At 35.8% G+C, this 20026-nt stretch overlaps 1 protein-coding gene and 1 pseudogene across 9 annotated transcripts in view; one reads left to right on the forward strand and one right to left on the reverse strand.

The window, feature by feature from the left end:
* Window positions 1–20026, reverse strand: part of RABGAP1L (RAB GTPase activating protein 1 like) — a 709048-nt gene that overhangs the window by 520984 nt on the left and 168038 nt on the right. For all 9 annotated transcript variants that reach the window (XM_074390018.1, XM_010336102.3, XM_074390015.1 and 6 more), the window contains one exon: window positions 7643–7736. In XM_074390018.1, the coding sequence (XP_074246119.1) occupies window positions 7643–7736 (94 nt within the window). The remainder of the gene's footprint in view (window positions 1–7642; window positions 7737–20026) is intronic.
* Window positions 10493–11449, forward strand: LOC104650954 (UAP56-interacting factor pseudogene; annotated as a pseudogene).

Consider the following 20026-nt stretch of genomic DNA (forward strand, 5'->3'; position numbering starts at 1 on the left):
ATCAGTTCATTCTTTTAACTGCTCAGTAGTATTCCATAAAATGAATATACCACAGTTGGTTGATCCATTTACTTCTGAAGGACATTTGGGTTGTTTGCAGTTTGAGGCAATTATGAACAAAGCTATCAAAAACATTCACATACAGGTTTCAATTTCACTTTGGTAAATACACAGCAGTGGGACTGGAATTGCTGGGTAGCATAAAAAGTATTTTCAACTTTATGACAAATACCAGGCTATTTTCCAAAATGGCTGCACCATTTTGAATTTCCACCAGTAACATATGAGTGTTTCAGTTGCTATGCTACACTTTCAATTTCTCCACATCCTTGCCAACATTTGCTATTATCTGTCTTTGTGATTATTGACATCGTAGTGGGTATGAAGTGGTATCTCACTGTAGCTTTGATTGGCATTTCCCAGATACTTAATGATATTGACCATCTTTTTATGTGCTACTTGGCCATCTGTATGTCTTCTTTAGAAAACGTCTCTTTAGATTGTGTGGCTCTATTTCTGAACTCTGTTCTGTGCCACAATTTTCAGTGTCTATCCTTGTATCAATACTCTTGATTATTGTAGCTCCACAATAAACCTAGAAATCAGGTAGTATGTCTTTCTATTTTGTTCTTCACTTTCAACATTGTTTTGGCTCTTCTAGTTACTCTTTCTATATAAATTTTAAAATCAGCTTGTTGGTTGCTACCAAAAAGTCTGCTGATATATTTTTATTGAAATTGCACTAATTTTAAGATGAGTTTGGGAAGAACTGAAATCTTAACAATACTGAGACTTTCATTCCATGAACATGATATATATCTTCATTTATTTCTCTCTTCTTTGATTTCTTTGATTGCTGTTTTCAATTATGTCCAAGTATATACCTAGCTCACAGTTCGTTAGATTTCTGCCTATTTCATGGTTTTCTTTTATAGTGCTTTTTTGTTTCAAAATGTCTAGTTCCAGTTTTTCATTGCTAATATTTAAAAATAAAACTGATGTGCACATATTGAGCTTGTATCTTTTAACACTGTAAAATTCATTAGATCTAAGAGTTTTTTGTTTGTTTTATAGATTCCTTGGGGTTTCCTACACAGACAATCACATCTCTGCAAATAGAGACAACGTTATATGTTCCTTTCCAATCTCTTTTGTCTTTTATTTCTTTTCTTGCCTACTGCACTCAGTAAGACCTCTAATACTATGTTGAGTAAGAGTCATGACAGTAGATATCCCTATCTTATTCCTAATCTTGGAATCTGTCATTCTTAAGTTAAATGTTAGCTGTAGGTTTTTCATAAGTACTTTTTATCAGATTAAGAGCTCCCTTGTATTCCTAGCTTGCTAAGAGGTTTTTCCTGTTTTGTTTTTTTAATCATGAATGAATGCTAAATTTGGTCAAATTTATCAAGAATGAATGCTAAATTTGGTCAAATGCTTTTTTTGCATCTATTGAAATGATTATATGGTTTTTCTTCTTTAGCCTATTGATATAAGTGAGTAACACTGATTTATTTTCAAACATCAAAGGAGACTTGCATTCCCAAAATACATCCCACATACTCATGCTACATTATCCTTTTTAAAATTTACATATTGTTGGATTTGATATGCTAGGACTTGTTGAGGATTTTTTAGTCTATATTCATGAGGGATACTGGTCTGCAATTTTCTTTTTTGTAATATTTTCTTCTGGTTTTGATATGGTAAGCAAGTGACATAAATTAGTTGGAAACTATCACCTTCTCTTGTGTATTCTGGACAAGTTTGTGTAAAATGTATATTCTTTCTTTTTCTTTATTTATTTATTTTGAGACAGAGTCTTGCTCTGTTGCTCAGGCTGGAGTGCAGTGGTGCAATCTTGGCTCACTATAACCTCTGCCCCTAGATTCAGGCAATTCTTGTGCCTCAGCTTCCCGAGCAGCTGGGATTACAGGTGCATACCACCAGGCCTGGCTAACTTTGTTGGTATTCTGAGTTTGAGAACAGCCTGGCCAACACAACTGTGGCTGTTCTCAAACTCCTGACCTCAAGTGATCTGCTTTCCTTGGCCTCCCAAAATGCTGGTATTATGGGCATGAGCCACTGCACCCGGCCTTATTTTTTTTCTTAAATATTTAGTAGAATTTGCCAGTTTGGTCTCAAGTTTTCTCTATTGAAAACTTTTAACCTATGAATTCAATTTTGTCAACTAATATAGGACTATTCAGGTTATTTACTTCAAGTAAGCTTTGGCAATTTATGACTTTCAAGAGTTTGTCAATTTCACCTAAGCTTCTAAATTTATAGGCAATGAGTTGCTTATAATATTCTTTTATACCCTTGTAATGTCTGCAGTGATCTGTAATGATGATTACAGATGATTCTTGCATCTGTGTTTTCTCTCTTCCTTTTCCTGATCAGTCTAGTTAGATGTTTATCAAATATATTAATCTTTATAAAAATCAGCTTCACTGTAATCCCAGCACTTTGGGAGACCAAGGCGGGCAGATCACCAGAAGTCAGGAATTAGAGACCATCCTGAACAATATGGTGAAAACCTATCTCTACTAAAAAATACAAAAATCAGTGGGGCATGGTGGCAGATGCCCATAGTCCCAGCTACTCAGGAGGCTGAGGCAGGAGAATCGCTTGAACCTGGAAGGCAGAGGTTGCAGTGAGCCGAGATCGTGCCACTGCACTCCAGCATGCATGACAGAGTGAGACTCCATCAAAAAAAAAAAATCACATTCTGACTGATTTTCTGTAGTGTTCTTCTCAATTCCATTTATTTCTGTTCTTATTTCCTTGCTTCTGCTTGCTTTGGGTTTAATTTTCTTTTTCCTGGTATCTAAAGATAGAAGCTTAGATCATTGACAGACTTGTTTTCTAGTATAATATGCCATGAATTTTAAATCTATTTTGAAATAAGGGCATGCGAAGGCAAAAAAGAAAAGCAAAATATTTTTTCTATTTTAAATTTTGTTTATAATTTTAGAATATTAATTGCCAGGTAGAAAGGTTATGGATAAATAATTTAAAATCAAAAAGACGATGTCTGCCTCTACTTCTCTTCCCAACTATTCTCACCTTCCCATTTCTCCCAATGAACATGTGGACTTTTAACTAACTTTCATCTAAGAATCAAGAAAGTGTGATGTCTGTGCATATTCTCTTAAATGAAAGAGTCCAGACTGTTACTGTAAATTCCTCAAGAATGGTGATATAATTCCAAACCATAAAAAGACACAGTAAAAATTAAGGTATTTTCTCAATCTAAGGGCTAGGAAAAAGTAAAACAAAATGAAACTTTGCAAACGTTATTCTATTTCTGAAAGACAAAGCATCATGTATGAACAAGTTTATAAACGCTTCACTGGAAAAACGGAACCCAAAAAGGCTAAATCACTTATGCAAGCTACCTATCAAGTTAGCACTACTACTGGAACTCTAATCCAGTTCTGAGTTTTAGCATAATGTATTTTTTTCCCCATTAAATTATATTCTCCTCCCATAGATCTTATCAAGTTGAAATTATTTTGTCTCTGAGAGTAAATTATGGACAAGAAGAAACATCTTATCCAAAGAAAATTAGTTTCCACAATACCTATATAGAGAGTATCTAAGAGCTCTGTTGCTGATTAATTTCAACTGGAGTATAAGGTGTTAGTTTTAGGTATTGCTGTATTTTGCTATACAGAAAGAATGAATGTGTTGGGTCCATAAATAGTAAGCACTCAATTCTCAGTAATAAGAGATCCAGTAAGAAGGCAGTCCTTATTTTATGAAGTAGCCACAATGGAAGAGTATGCCCCTGTTCTTGACCAAAGAACCAGGGAAAAATAAGTTCTGGCCATAGAGTACAGCTGCTACAGGAGACATGCTGCTTATTTCTATGGTGCATTGAGGTCCATAAATTCCTAAGCCTTCCCCCAGCAAATAACTTGAAGTGGGGAAGGAAGAAACCATCTAATAACAGAAGCCAACCTGTGGTATCAAAGCCTATGCTACCATTATATCCACTGCTATCCATCACATCCATACGGTTGGACCATAAAAGTACACTTTCAGACCAAAGATGAAGAAGATTACGACAAGCTGTTGGTGCTGTTTTTTTTTTTCCTTGATTTATCAGTGCTCCTAATAAATACCTAAAGAGTGTGGATATTAGAAATGCCTAATTCAATTGGCCCAGATAAATGGGTAAATGGTAATTAGGCCCAACTTTTACCCTTTTCTAGTCATTTACCTGCTGCCTATCAGCCTCAAGCCCACCCTTCTGTATTCTGCTCAAAGATGCAAGGACTAAGAATCGGCAGACTACACATCTCAAACTCCCTTGCCCAACAGCTTCCAGGTTAGGTTCTGCCAATGAGTAATAATCATGTACAGTTGGAAGGTAGAAGAATAGAAGAAAGAATTCCATTGCCAGCACCACCTATACCATAATTCCTGAAAAATACTAATACTAGCCAGGCCTACAAGTACCAGCACCAATGATCAGTCTTCCCTCACCCACCCCAAGATCTGGGTATCTCTTCAGAAGTGTAGAACTAACCAGTTGTCCCCTACTCTGACAGTTCCTTCTAAACACTAGCTGCTATGAGTATCCTCAGAATTCTAAGCAGCCAAGATGCAGCCACTTCAGAGATCCCTACTTCACCTCCTAAGACCTCTTCTGAATTCCTAGATTCTGGTAACAATACTTCTTTCATTTTATTCTCCAGTCCTATAGGCCACAGCGGTTTCCTACTATTTGGGTTACTCCAGTTGTAATGTCTCCTTTCTGATATCTCAACCTTGTAACACAATGTAAGCCAAATATCTGCATTAAAATGCTTCTGTTTAAAAAGTTTAGCATGGTTCCTGTTTCCCAGCCTGGATCGAGACTGAAAAAGTCCTCTGCCTCTAACCAGAACACACTCTCCCATCTCACCTCCTGCCCATCTTCATCGCCCATTGAAATTCCCCTAAATCAGGATCATCTAAAAAGAAAACTGTTCCTCTTAAAGGAAGACAGTAACCTTAAATAAAATAGATAAAAACATATGAGATAAATTTAGATTTAGGTGGACAATGCTTGCAAATGAGTAAATTAGATCCTGGACACAGCGTGGGGTAAAATTGTGAAAGATTTTTGAAATGGACAAAAAAGATTACTAACATCATTTCAATGGAATGCTGGAACATCTGGGAATTGTGTGACAATGCAGAAGTGTGTGTCTTTGTTTATCTTTGACTAGGCTAGTTTACAACTCTCAACATATATAACATAATGGCCATGCAAATGTTTACTGTTACTGTCCATAGCTATGCAAATGATCCCCATTCAAGGTAGTGCAAATGAATTGCCAGGTAAAGAAAATAAATCTTCAAATCAAATCCTTATTTTGACTGACTCTACTACCTTACTGGTGCTCCATGTGAAAATAAAACTTGAAAGCTATGGGAATCAAAAAAAAAACAAAAAAAACACTTTAAGTCTTGAGAGAGATGTGACTGTCATCTGAGTCACATATGGTTATAACTTCTGTTCTTGGATTACAGATTAAATCTCATTTTTCTTGTTTTGTACAATAGCTAGAGAGAACTGAATGATGTCATAGACAAAAATCTCCTGCCTTCTTCATTAAAGACCCTTGTTATAGATTAACATCCCTTTTGTCATTCTGCTTCACTTAGACCAGATAACAGAAAACCTGTGATTATTGCACCCTCTGTAAAAAAAATGTTAAAAAAAATTTTTTTTTTTTTTAAAGACAGGGTTTCACCATGCTGGTCAGGCTGGTCTTGAACACCCAACCTCAGGTGATCCGCCTGCCTTGGCCTCCAAGGTGCTTGGATTACAGGCGGGAGCCACCACACCTGGCAAAAAACCATTTTTAACATTTCCCTATAACCAACCAAACTGCTGTAACTATGCACTAGCCCTGTATGAATAATGTTGTAATCCTGCTAAAAACTCCTCTGCCTATGTAAATGAAATCTTAACTTCCCTACTTTGGACGGCTGACTGCATTCCTTTAGAGTTGGTATTTCTGTGTGGTCCATGCTCATTATTTTGCTATTCATTAAATTCTCTTTAAATTAGATTCTGACCCTTTTGATTATTTTATGTTGACATTCATTAGTTAATGAGTTAAATAAATTCTCTGAAATGTGTTCATTTTATATGATATGCGTAAGGATAAATAAAATGAAATTTTCTTTCCTTAATAAAGGAGATGCAGCTGGCCATTCAGGGTTTATCTCCTTAAAAATAGTAACAGGCCCAATACTTTGGTCCAAATTTGATAAACCTAGTCTCCAGATTTTACAATGAAAAATCATGAGTCTTTCAGCGGTTAGAAGCATAAATACATATTTCCTCAATTATAACTCAGGAAACTCTCGGGATGCATATAGACTATCATAAGGAACATTCAAGCCCCAGGAGGTTCCTCAGGAGAATGGAATGGAAGACCCGTCTACTTCTTTTTCCAAACCCAAGAAAAAGAAATCTTTTTCCAAGGAGGAGTTGATGAGTGGTGATCCTGAAGAAACCACTGGCAGCCCCAGTCTTCCCAAGAGGAAGAAATCATCACCCAAGGAGGAAACAGTTAATGACCCGAAGAGGCAGGCAACAGAAGTGTCTCCAAGAAAAAGAGGAAATTCTCCAAAGAGGAGCCGGTCAGCAGTGGACCTGAGGAGGCTACTAGCAGCAAGAGCAGCTCCAAGAAGAAGAAAAGTTCTGTAAAGAAGCTCAGGAAGATTAGAATGCAAACAGACATTCTCTGGGAGGTGGGGCATACCATAGCCCAAGGTGACATTCCCCACCCTGTGTCCTGTTCCCCAATAAAAACAAACTCATTAAAAAAAAAAAAAAAAAAGGATCATCCAATTATCTCTTGAAAAGATAAAGGAGGTTTAAATTATTCTTTCCTCTACTGAACTGTGAAATTCTGCCCAGACTTTAGAGTCTCCCCTGGACTACCTATATGCATGTAATCTGATATGCATATTCAAAAATAAATTGAATTTCTATGTCTATACTAGTATGAGGAATTTTTTTGTAGGCAGGATTTTTTTTTTTATTACACTAACATATGATAGTCATAATTATCCTTTTAAAAATGTTTAACATAAATATAAAGAGTACTTAATATAATATAAAGAGTACTTTTTTGTAATTCCACATAAAATACCCCCAAATTTAAAGTAATAGTTTTAGTTAGAAAGAACAAAACAAGCTGTGTCAGTTAACAATCAGTGGTAAAAGAGAAATTCTAAACTATACAGCCCCCTTTAGTGGTAATAGACTTGGTTTTAAAAAATGTAACTCTCTAACAGTATACATTTAAATGCATTGGCAATATAGCATAAAATTGACTGTGCTAAATACTGTGAAATAATAAGACAAATAATAAGGTCTGAGTGAAATAATAAGACAAAGACATCTTCCAAAAGTAAGTTAAATAAAACCACACTGGGGGTGAAGACCTAGCCAAACATAAAGAGTATCTCTAAATTGTATTTTAAAGTTTTTAAACTACATTAAGATACTAAGATGGATTTTAATATTAATCCTTTAAAATCTATTTTAACACATAGATTTTGATTAATACAACAAATTAACATCAACTCTGTAAATATAAAATTTTCAGTATGAAAAATAAAATTTTACCATTTTCCTAGCAATTCTCCCCAAGAATATAGGATCTTCTCAGGACAATCCTTAGACACATCACCTGTTCCACTTGAGAGTTCATTATCACTCTCTGCAGAAGAAATGCAAAAACCAACAAACATTATTTTATATATTACAGTAGATATTTATATATTATAAAACAAGAAACGTGTCTCTGTGTTTAATAAAACAAACTTCTCTTGATATTATTACATGCATTGCAAAAATAATGGTAATAACTTGATTAATTTATCTTTAGTGCCTAGATATTTTTAAAAAACAAACTGGTATGAAAATCTCATATACAGTTTACATAACATGAAACTCAGAATACCTATAAATAAACAGCTGTTTCCAAAAAGGAATGTTTAAAGGCTAATGGTAGCACAACTGGAAATTCCTATATGGTGTTCTACTCACCAGATATTCTCAAATTTTATTAATGGGACCAACAAACATGAAAATTAAGGGTCAAACACATATACCTAACTGTAACACTGAGAGACATATGTATTATGATATGAACACACAAACAACCAGAGATGTAAAAAAAAAAGTTAGGTTTCTTAAGATGTATTCATAAAAAAAGATATTTTGAACTAAAGGAAAATTGAAACTGGCCTTTTTATATGGCAATTTTACAAAACACCTCAAAACGTAAAATAATAGTTGAGGAAAGAATATGAGTTGGTTTTACAGTTTATAATCAGTGGTGAAAATGACCAATACTAAACTCTGTAAACCTTTTAACCAGTAACAGACGTAGTAGAGAAAAGAAAGGAAGGACAATAGACACAATTTACCTATTATAAAATAGGCTTTGACACAGTACTAGATAAGAAAAGGCTGGAGAAGTACTAAGAGAATACAGTAAGATAGCTGAAAAGCTGTCTGGCAGATAACAAGTACCAAAGTTTTATCAACACTGTGACAGTACAATAGGGATTGGCATTTAGTGGCTTGCACAGGGATCTGTGTTAAGATTACTTAGCAAACCACAAAATCGAGTAACACATCCACCTGCAGAGGCAAATGCTTCATCATCTTTAAAGCAATACTAGGTAAATGAGAATTATAGGGAACATTTAATGCAAAAGTGAACATCATTCTGTAAATCAAAAGGAAGGCGAAGAGAGTACACAGTAGCATGACTATTCTAGAAATACCTCACATACGCAACTCTATGAAGCTTGTAATAAGTTCATCATGAAAATAACATATTTTGAACGACAAAGCAAATGAAATATTATAAAAGTAATGTAAATAGAAACAACTGACTGATATAAATAGAAGCAAATAAAGCTTTAGTATTACAATACCCTGAGGAACTATTCCATGTAAACAACTATCTTTTATAACATTTATAATTTTTTTATTTAAACTGAGGCACTTTGTTACAGTGAAAGGGGACTATTAAAAATTATTCTCAGTCAGGTGCAATGGCTCAGGCCTGCAATCCCAGCACTTTGGGAGGCCAAGGAGGGCTTCAGCTTCAGACCAGCCTGGGCAACATGGTAAAACCCTGTCTCTATCAAAATTATAAAAAATCAGCCAAGCATAGTGGCATACTCCTATAGTCCCAGCTACTCAGGAGGCTGGGGTGGAAGGATCACTTGAGCCCAGGAGGCAGCAGTTACAGTGAGCTGAGACTGTGCCACTGCACTCCAGCCTGAGTGACAGAGTGAGACCCCATCTCAAAAAAAAAAAAAAAAAAAAATTACTCTGGAAGACAGCTTAGACTACCTCACGTGAACAAGGGCTGATAGTTGGCCCACTTATAAACTGGTACCAATTATAGGTACTTATAAATTTGTATTCAATTAAGCAGGATCCAAGATGATACCATCTTATACTCTATTCTGATCCACAGTAAATAATAATATGCCAAGGTTTCGGAATATTTGATGAAGTTGTACATGCCAAATTAGAGATGAAAATCTAGGAACACAATGCAACAAAAAAGAGTAAAGGAAGTAGACATTGCTGGATATCATAAATCTTGATTATAATAAAATCAGAAATAACACTGATAGAAAATCTTTCAAATTCTTAATACACTTGTTGGGAAAGGAATTCCTACACATAAGAACAAATTCAAGACACCATAAAAAAGATTAAGAAATCTTACTACCTATAAATTAAAAACATCTATGAAGGTACAGAATATGTATACTTTTTAAAAGCAAAAAAATTTCCAGCATTTGACAAATGGCTGCTTTCACTAATATACCACAATCTTACTAATCCAACAGAAAATTGAGCCAAGGATATCAACACACTACAGGTCACAATATGTAAAATATGACTAAAATAAAAGTGTTAAAGAAAGCCCCACTTCATGAAATCTTTTAAATGCAAATTAAAACAATGAAGCATATCTACCAATTACATTGACAGAGAATATAAAAATTGATAATACTTAGTTTTCCTAAAAGCATATGGAAACAGGCAAGAAGGTTGATGTTTAAATAAGAACAATCTTTTGGAATATAGTAAGATTCTAAGTTAATGTATCATTTGATCCACTTCTAAAAATTTATCCTCTAAACAAAACACACTCTAAATTCTAAAACTGCATCCTCTAAAAAAAAAGGATTTTTAGTGTATCCCTGCTTATAATAGTAAGAAATTGAACTATCAGCAATCCATCAATATGTTTTATTAACTAAATTATGGTATATTCAAGAGTAATCCAGAGAATACTATCAATTTAAATGAATGGGATAAATCGGCTATGCTGGCAACCACGGGTAAGAGGACAAGTATGCTGCCAGGCCGTCTGCTTGTGTGCGTGTGTGAGAGGCGGCAGGCCTCCAACTCGGGTCCCCCACTGACTGCTCTAGCACCATGTTTCCAGCCATGAACCAGCTCAGCACCCAGCCAGTAGAAGCCACACTAATCTTGTCACAGCTGCTGAAAGCCCAGAGCAACAAGAACCTTGCCAAAATTGTTATGTCTTTGAATGGAGTCATCAAACCAAATTGAAAGGAAGGAGAAAAGCAGAATTTTCCAAAACTAAACAGAAGACTCAAGCAATTTAAGACGAGAATACAATGTGTATTCCAACAGAATTCTGGTTTTGGTAAAACCAGTCTAAGCTGTAGAGGAAGAGTAATGCCTGGAAAGAGACATCCTCATGGATAATCATTGGCCTTGCAGTTAGGAAATTATCTGGAATTGGAAAAGGAATTAGTTCTATGAATTGTCCACGTGTAAGTAACGAGAATACAAAACACTATTTTTCAGTGTTAAAAAGAAAGGCAAGCCTTCTGAAACAAAATAAAGTATGCAGGACACCAATTGCAGTTCTCAAGAGACCTAACCAGCTAAACAGAAAAAATAATATTACGGCTAATTTTACCAGGAGAGAAAATAGATGAAGCCATCAGAAAGACACTTCACAGGTAACTTTTCTTTTCAGAAGAGGCCTGAAGAAGGTTCAGGCCCAGCTGAACACAGAACAACTGCTAGATGATGTAGAAGCGAAGAGGACTAGTCAATGCTGGACTTCCATCACAAATGCAGGAATTTGACTGTATCTACTGACAACCCCGGAGCAGTACAATGCCCAGTAACTCAGAAACCATAATTAATTCATACTGATCTACCTTTATTCTTTTAAAGAATAAAGAATGAACAGCAGCAAGAGAATGTAAAGAAAGTTCCTTCAGGTGTACCCCTACAATTTGACATAAATAGTGTTGGAAAACAGACAGAGATGGCTTTGAATGAGCAGTTCGGATCCTAAGAAAACAAAGAGCCACTCTCATAAATAACAGAGGAGAAAGTCACTTTCTGGAATAAATCCCATGTTACAGGGACTTTTGAGTGATGATGGTGTTTGAAAAGCTAAATTGCCTAAAGAGCTCTTCACAGAAATTTAGAAACTGTAGTTCAAAATATTCACAAGGTTTTTTTAAAAAAGTATAAAATAATGCCCTGAAAGAATATCACAGAATATACGTATCTGTTCTTAGACTTCACAAATGGCTCAGACAGAAACATTATTGTTACTTCTTTAGTTCCTTGAGCAGAAGATGACAGAAAGATATTGCTAGTGCTGACCTTTCTTTTTCAAGACAGAGTCTTGCTCTGTCGCCCAGGCTGGAGTGCAGTGGCGTGATCTCGGCTCCCTGCAACCTTCATCTCCTGTGTTCAAGCGATTCTCTTGTCTCAGCCTCCCAAGTAGCTGGGACTACAGGCACCCACCACCACACCTGACTAACTTTGTTTTGTATTTTTAGTAGAGACAAGGTTATGCCATGTTAGCCAGGCTGGCCTCGAACTTCTGACCTCAAGTGATCTGCCTGACTCAGCCTCCCAAAGTGCTGGGATCACAGGTGTGAGCCACTGTGCTCGGCCTAGTACTGAACTTTTATTATTATTTTTTTTTTTTGAAACGGAGTTTCGCTCTTGTTACCCAGGCTGGAGTGCAATGGCATGATCTCGGCTCACCACAACCTCCGCCTCCTGGGTTCAGGCAATTCTCCTGCCTCAGCCTCCTGACTAGCTGGGATTACAGGCACACGCCACCATGCCCAGCTTATTTTTTGTATTTTCAGTAAAGACAGGGTTTAACCATGTTGACCAGGATGGTCTCGATCTCTTGACCTCGTGATCCACCTGCCTCGGCCTCTCAAAGTGCTGGGATTACAGGCTTGAGCCACCGTGCCCAGCCAGTACTGAACTTTTAACAAGAAATGTGGCTGCAGGAATTAGTCTCAGTTTAAAATGTTGGTGTTTAAGTCTGCAAATGCATATTTACAAAGTTGTCTGATATGGCCTTGGAGAAGGTCCAATTTAGAAATCTGAAAATTTGTTTAGTAAATGAAAGCATAAGAGGAAGTAGTAAGCTGAAGGACAGATAACTCAGATGAAAAACTCTAAACTCAGGTCCTAGGTACACTGTTTGGATTTAGTGTAGTCTTGAATCTAGCATACACAAATAATTCTTCAAATGATGTTTAGAAGAATTATAATTATTAAAATGAATTCAGTACCCTGGATATTTTGATAGCAAAATTAATAACCATAAAGTATTAGACTTCTTACTTGAGAAGTTAAAATCTATAATCTTCAGAGCTTTCTAAATTAAAAATTTATAGCTCCGAAGACAAAAATGTACTTGTGTCACAAAAAAATTCAAAATTTATAAAAGAGTTACATTGTAACCTTGTTGTTACCTTTCACTCTGATTTCTTGTATGGTATAAAGTTCAGAGGGTGGAGTAAGATGACAGAATAGAAGCCTACACCAATCACACCCCCACACCCCTTGGAACACCAAATTTTAGCAACCATCTGCACACAGAAAAACACTGTCACAAGAACCAAATTATCAGGTGAGCGATCACAGGACATGGTTTTAATTTTGTATTACCAAAAGAGGCATTGAGGAAGGATGGACAGTCCTAAGTTGCTGACATCACCCCACCCACATCCCTCAGCAGCCGCCATGTGGTGCAGAAAGGCAATTTGTACACTTTGGGGATAAAGAACACAACAACCAGGGAACATCACATTGAATTTAGTGCTGCCTGTCACAGTGGAGGATAAAGCCATACTAGACTCAGCCAGTGCCCACACACAGAGGGAGCATTTGGACCAGCCCTAGCCAGCAAGGAAGCACCCATCACAGCAGGTGGAACTTGAGTTGCTCAGCAAGCCTCAACACTGTGGGCTGAAATGCTCTGGGATCCTAGGTAAACATGAAAGATGTCTAGGACACAAAGACTGCAATTCTGAGGCAACTCCTAGCACTAGGCTGGGCTTAGAGCTAGTGAAATAGGGTGGCATTTGACCTAGATAGACACCAGCTGGCATGGCTAAGGAAGTGCTTTCCCAAACCCAGGCAGTGAAGCTCCCAAGAACAAAAGTGTCTCCTTCCTTCTGCTTAAAGAGAGGAGAGCAAAGAGTGAGGATGACTCTATCTTGCATCTTGGATACCAGTTCACCCGCAGTAGAATAGGATACGGGGCAGAGTCACGAAGCCCCAGCTCCTAGACAACATTTCTAGATACACCCTGGGCCAAAAAGGATCCCACTGTCTTAAGGGAAGAACCCAGTCCTGGAAGGATTTATCATCTGCCATTGTTTGGCCTGGAACAACCAGCACAGATACCCAGGAAGCACACCATTGACCTTGGGCTCTGAAACATGCTGGTTTCAGGGGCAACCCAGCACAATCCCAAATAATAAAATTAGAGATAAAAAGGAGATATTACAGTGGTACTGCAGAAATTCAAAGGATCATTTGTGGCTACTATGAGCAACCATATCCCAATAAATGGTAAAATCTGGAAGAAATGAATAAATTCCTAGACATATACAACCTAACAAGATTGAATCATGAAGAAATCCAAAAGTTGAACAGAACAATAATAAGTAACAAGATCAAAGCTGTAACAAAGCCTCTAAGTAAAGAACATCTCGGGACTTGATGGCTTCACTGCTGAATTCAACCAAATATTTAAAGAACTAATTCCAATCCTACTCAAATTGTTCTGAAAAATAGAGAATGAATAGGAAATACTTCCAAACTTATTCTAAGAGGACAGTATTACCCTGATACCAAAACCAAAGACATATCAGAAAAGGAAAACTACAGGCCAGTATCAGTGATGAATACTGATCCAAAAATTGGCAACAAAATACAAGCAAACATAAATTAAAAGGATCATTCATCATGACCAAGTGGGATTTATCCCTGGGATGTAAGAATGGTTCAGCATATGCAAATAAATCAATGTGATCCATCATACCAAGAGAATGAAATGCAAAAACCATATGATCATTTCAATTAATGCTGAAAAAGCACTCAATAAATTTCATCATTCCTTCATAATAAAAACCCTCAAAAAATGAGGATAGAAGAAACATATCTCAATCTAAAAAAAGCCAAAAATGACAGACCCACAGCTAGTACCATACTGAATGGGAGAAAACTGAAAGTCTTTTCTCTAAGATCTATAACAAGACAAGGATGCCCACTGTCACCACTGTTATCCAACAGAGTACTGAAAGTTCTAACTAAAGTAGTCAAACAAGAGAAAGAAATAAAGGACATTCAACCTAGGAATATAGCTAACTAGGGAAGTGAAAGATCTCTACAAGGAGAACTACAAACCACTGCTCAAAGAAATCAGAGATGACAAAAACAAATGGAAGAACATTCCATGCCCATATAAAGGAAGAAGCAATATTGTGAAAATGGCCAAACTGTCCAGTGCAATTTACACCCTCAATGTTATTTCCATTCAACTACCATTGACATTCTTCACAGAACTAGAACAAGCTATTTTAAAATTCATATCGAATGAAAAAAAAAAAAAAAGCCTAAATAGCCAAGGCAATCCTAAGTAAAAAGAAAAAAAACTAGAGAAAACACACTACCTGACTCCAAACTATACTATAGGGCTACAGTAACCAAAACAGCATGGCACTAATGTAAGAATAGACACAAAGACCAATGGAACAGAATAGAGAACCCAGGAATAAGACTGCACACCTACAGCTATCTGACCTTCCAGAAACCTGACAAAAACAAGCAATGGGGAAAGGATTCCCTATTCAATAAATGGCATTGGGATAACTGACTAGCCATGCAGAAGATTAAAACTGGACCCCTTGCTTATACCATATACAAGAATCAACTCAAGATAGATTAAAGAGTTAAATGTAAAACCCAAACCTATAAAAATCCTTAAAGACAACCTCAGCAATACCATTTGGGACATTGGCATAGACAAAGATTTCATGACAAAGATACCAAAAGCAACTGCAATAAAAGCAAAAATTGGTAAATGGTATCTAATTAAACTAAAGGCCTTTGCACAGCAAAAACAATGACAACAATAAAACATTATCAACAGAGTAAGCAGACAATTTACAGAATGGGAGGACATTTTTACAATTTATGCATCTGACAAATGTCTAATATCCAGCATCTATAAAAAACTTAAACAAATCTACAAGAGAAAACAACCCCATTAAAAAGTGGGCAAAGGACATGGAAGAACATCTCTCAAAAAAAGACATACATGGGGCCAAAAAATCAGATGAATAAAACCTCAACAACACTTACCATTAGAGAAATGCAAATTAAAACCACAATGAGATACCATTTCACACCAGTCAGAATGGCTATTATTAAAAAGTCGAAAAATAACACATGCTGGCAAGGTTGTGGAGTAAAAGAAATGCTTATACACTGTTGGGGGGAGTGTAAGTTAGTTCAGCCATTTTGGAAAACAGTGTGGGGATTCCTCAAAGAACTAAAGGCAGAAATACCATTCGACCCAGCAATCCCATTACTGGGTATACCTAAAGAAATATAAATTGTTTTATTATAAAGATACATGCACACATATGTTCATTGCAAAACTATTCATAATAGCAAAGACGTGAAATCAACCAAAATGCCCATCAATGATAGACTGGATAAAGAAAATGTGGTACATATATACCATGGAATACTATGTAGCCATTAAAAAAATGAGATTACGTCCTTTGCAGTGACATGGATGGAGCTGGAGGCCATCATCCTTAGCAAACTAACACAGGAACAGAAAACCAAATAGTGCATGTTCTCACAAGTGGGAGCTAAATGATGAGAACACATGGAGACATAGAGAAGAACAACACACACTGGGGTATATCAGATGGTTGAGGGTCAGAGCAAGGAGAAGATCAGAAAAACTAGCTAATGGGTACTAGGCTTAATACCAGGATGATTAAATAATCTACAACAAACCTCCATGATACACATTTACCTATGTAACAATCACATGTACCACAGAACTTAAAAGTATTTTTTTAAAAAGTAAAAACAAAGAGTATTCATATTAAAAATGAAGAAGTCACATTAAACTTGTTTACAGATAATACGATCTTCTATTTGGAAAAAAACTAAATTTTCCACCAAAAGACCATTAGAATTGATCAATTCAATAAGGTTTCAGGAAATAAAACAAACATACAAAAATCAGTAGCATTTCTATATGCCAACAGTGAACAATTTTAAAAGGAAATCAAAAAAGTAGTCCCATTTACAATAGCTACAAATAAAATTAAATGCCTACAAATCAACAAAAGAAGTGAAAGAGCTCTATAACAAAAACTATAAAATGCTGAGGAAAAACTGAACAGGACACCAAAAAATGCAAAGATATTTCATATTCATGGATTGGAAGAATCAATATTGTTAAAATGTCCACACTACCCAAAGCAATCTACAGAGTCAATGTAATCCCTATCAAAATACTAATAACATTCTTCACAGAAATAGAAAAAACAATCCTAAAATTTATATGAAATCACAATAGACTCAAAATAGTCAAAGCTATACTTAGCAAAAAGAACAAAACTGGAGCAATCACATTACTGACTTCAAATTATACCACAGAGCTGTAATAACCAAAACAGCATGGGACTGGCATTTAAAAAAAAAAAAAAAAGACATACAGATCAATGGAACAGAAGAGAGAACATGCCTCTACAGTGTACTCTTTTTTGACAAAGATGCCAAGAACATACATTCAAGAAAGGACAGTTTCTTTAATAAATGGTGCTGGGAAAGCTGAATATCTATATGCAGAGGGATGAAACTAGGCCTCTAACTCTCACCATATACAAAAATCAAACCAAAATGGATTAAAGACTTAAATCTAAGACCTAAACCTATGAAGCAACTATAAGAAGACACTGGAGAAACTCTTGAGGACATCAATCTGGACAAAAATTTCTCAAGTAATACCCCATAAGCGCAGGCAACCAGAGTAAACATGGACAAAAGAGATCATATCAAGTTAGAAAGCTTCTGCACAGCAAATGATACAATCAACAAAGCAAAGAGACAATTCACAGAACGGGAGAAAATATTTGCAAACTACCCATCTGACAAGAGATTAATAACCAGAATATATAAGAAGCTAAAACAACTGTATAGAAAAAAAAAATCTAAAAATCCAATTTAAAAATGGGCAAATGATTTTAATAGACATTTCTCAAAAGAAGACATACAGATGACAAAGAGGCATATGAAACGGTGCTCAACATGATTGTTCATCGGGGAAATGCAAATCAAAACTACAGTGAGATACTCTCTCACTCCAGTTAAAATAGCTTATATCCAAAAGTCATGCAATAGCAAATGTTGGTGAGGATGTGCAGAAACAGGAATTTTTATATGCTTTTGTTAGGAATGTAAATTGGTACAGCCACTATGGAGAACAGTCTGCAGTTTCCTCAAAAAAACAAAAATAGAGCTATCATATGATTCAGCAATCCCACTGCTGGGTATACACCCACAAGAAAGGAAATAAGTATATTAAAGAGATATCTGCACTCCTATTTTTATTGCAGCATTATTCACAACAGCCAAGATTTGGAAGCAACTTAAGTATCCATCAACAGATGAATGGATAAGGAAAATGTGGTACATATACGCAATGGAATACTATTCAGCCACAGAAAAGAATGAGAGTCTGTCATTTGCACAACATGGATGGAACTGGAGGTCATTTTGTTAAGTTAATAAGCCAGGAACAGAAAGACAAACATCAAACATACTTATCTGGAGGAGCTAAAAATTAAAACTGAACTCAGGAAGATAGAGAATAGAAGGATGGTTACCAAAGGATGAGAAGGGTAGTTGGGGGACAGGGTAGAGGTAGGAATGGTTAATGGGTTAAAAAAATAAAGTTAGAAACAATGAATAAAGGCCAGGGACGGTGGCTCACCTGTGATTCCAGCACTTTGGGAGGGCAAGGCAGGGAGATCGCCTGAGGTAAGGAGTTTAAGATCAGGCTGGCCAACATGGTGAAACCCCTTCTCTACTAAAAATACAAAAATCAGCCAGACATTATGATGAATGCCTGTAGTCCCAATTACTAGGGAGGCTGAGGCATGAGAATTGCTTGAACCCAGGAGGCAGAGGTTGCTGTGAGCTGAGATCACGCCACTGCACTCCAGCCTGGAAACAGAGCAAGACTCCATTTCAAAAGGAAAAAAAAAAAAAGAAATAATGAATAAAACTAGTAGTTGATCTTACAACAGGGAGACTATAATCAATAACAATTATACATTTAAAAATAACTAAGAGTACACTAGGATTGTTTTAACACAAAGGATAAATGTTTCAGAGGATGGATACACAATTTCCCATGATGTCATTATTATGCAATACATGCCTGTAACCAAAATATCTCATGTACCACATAAATATATACAGCTATTATATATCCACAAAATTTTTAAATAAAAATAAAATAAATAAAAAGGTAAATATCAAAGTCCGTTATTAAGATAGGAGATGAAAACTAGAAAAACTAATTAACTAATTAATTAAAAATCAAGAATTTATGAGGAGAAAGAGCTCCTCCCTCCACCTCTAATGAGATAAGAGGAGTTAGTCTGCTGTGCTAAGATACTGCTAAAAGTCCTCAGATGTTGTATACCATAAATTATGGTATAATGCCAAGGACACCAAAATACCCCAGCTACAAGTTATATGTTTGGTTATTTTGAAGCCTGACATATTAGTTTACTATAATGTTAAAAACATCTAAAGTTTCAGTTTCTCTAGAGCATATTACTATTGTTGACTTTTCCGGTGAAACAAAACAAAACAAAACATTAAGTTATCATTCTTGCTGGCCTTGCATTATATACCAGACTTCATTGTTGTCTCTCATTTTTCTTGGGTGACTTATTGATTTATGGCAGCTATGGAAAGCTAGCAATAGCAGTATCATGTTTATACTAAATAATTAAATCTGATCCTTAATATCTGATATTTTGCAGGACTTCCACTAATAAAGGATTACTGTATGTCAGTCACAGAATTTGAAAATAAATTTTAGTCTCTCCTCTGCTCTTTGATGCGTTTCACGTAGGCCAAGTACTTACAGCAAAACATTTTTGAATGTTTATATTTGGTCCAGCAACAGTATACTTTAGATTGGTTTAGAATTACTGGTAGCTTACTTCAAAGTAAGGAAAAGCAGCTAAGCATGAGTTTGTCTTTAGAATAGTTTGTGAATATATAGTACATATGTTCTTTTAAATAGTATTGTACAGAGCTATTAGTAATGCCATTTTTGGAAATCTTAAAAATTGCCCCAAATACTAACATTAGGTACATCAAATAACAAACTGTCTTGGGTACATTAAATTTTTGCTCTTCATGCATCTGTAAGTTCATTTTTAATATAAAATTTGCCTTTGTACAAAATGTTTAACTGTTTAACAGTTTTAAAATTTTTAAACATTTAAGCCATAAAACAGTTTTAACAGTTACATTTTTAACTTTTAAGCCATAAAATTCCTGAGTGCTCCCACGCTGTATATAAACAATATGCTTTGTTGGGGTAAAATTTTTTTC

This window comes from Saimiri boliviensis, chromosome 19 (assembly GCF_048565385.1).
Source record: "Saimiri boliviensis isolate mSaiBol1 chromosome 19, mSaiBol1.pri, whole genome shotgun sequence".
In the NCBI taxonomy this organism is placed as follows: Eukaryota; Metazoa; Chordata; class Mammalia; order Primates; family Cebidae; genus Saimiri; species Saimiri boliviensis.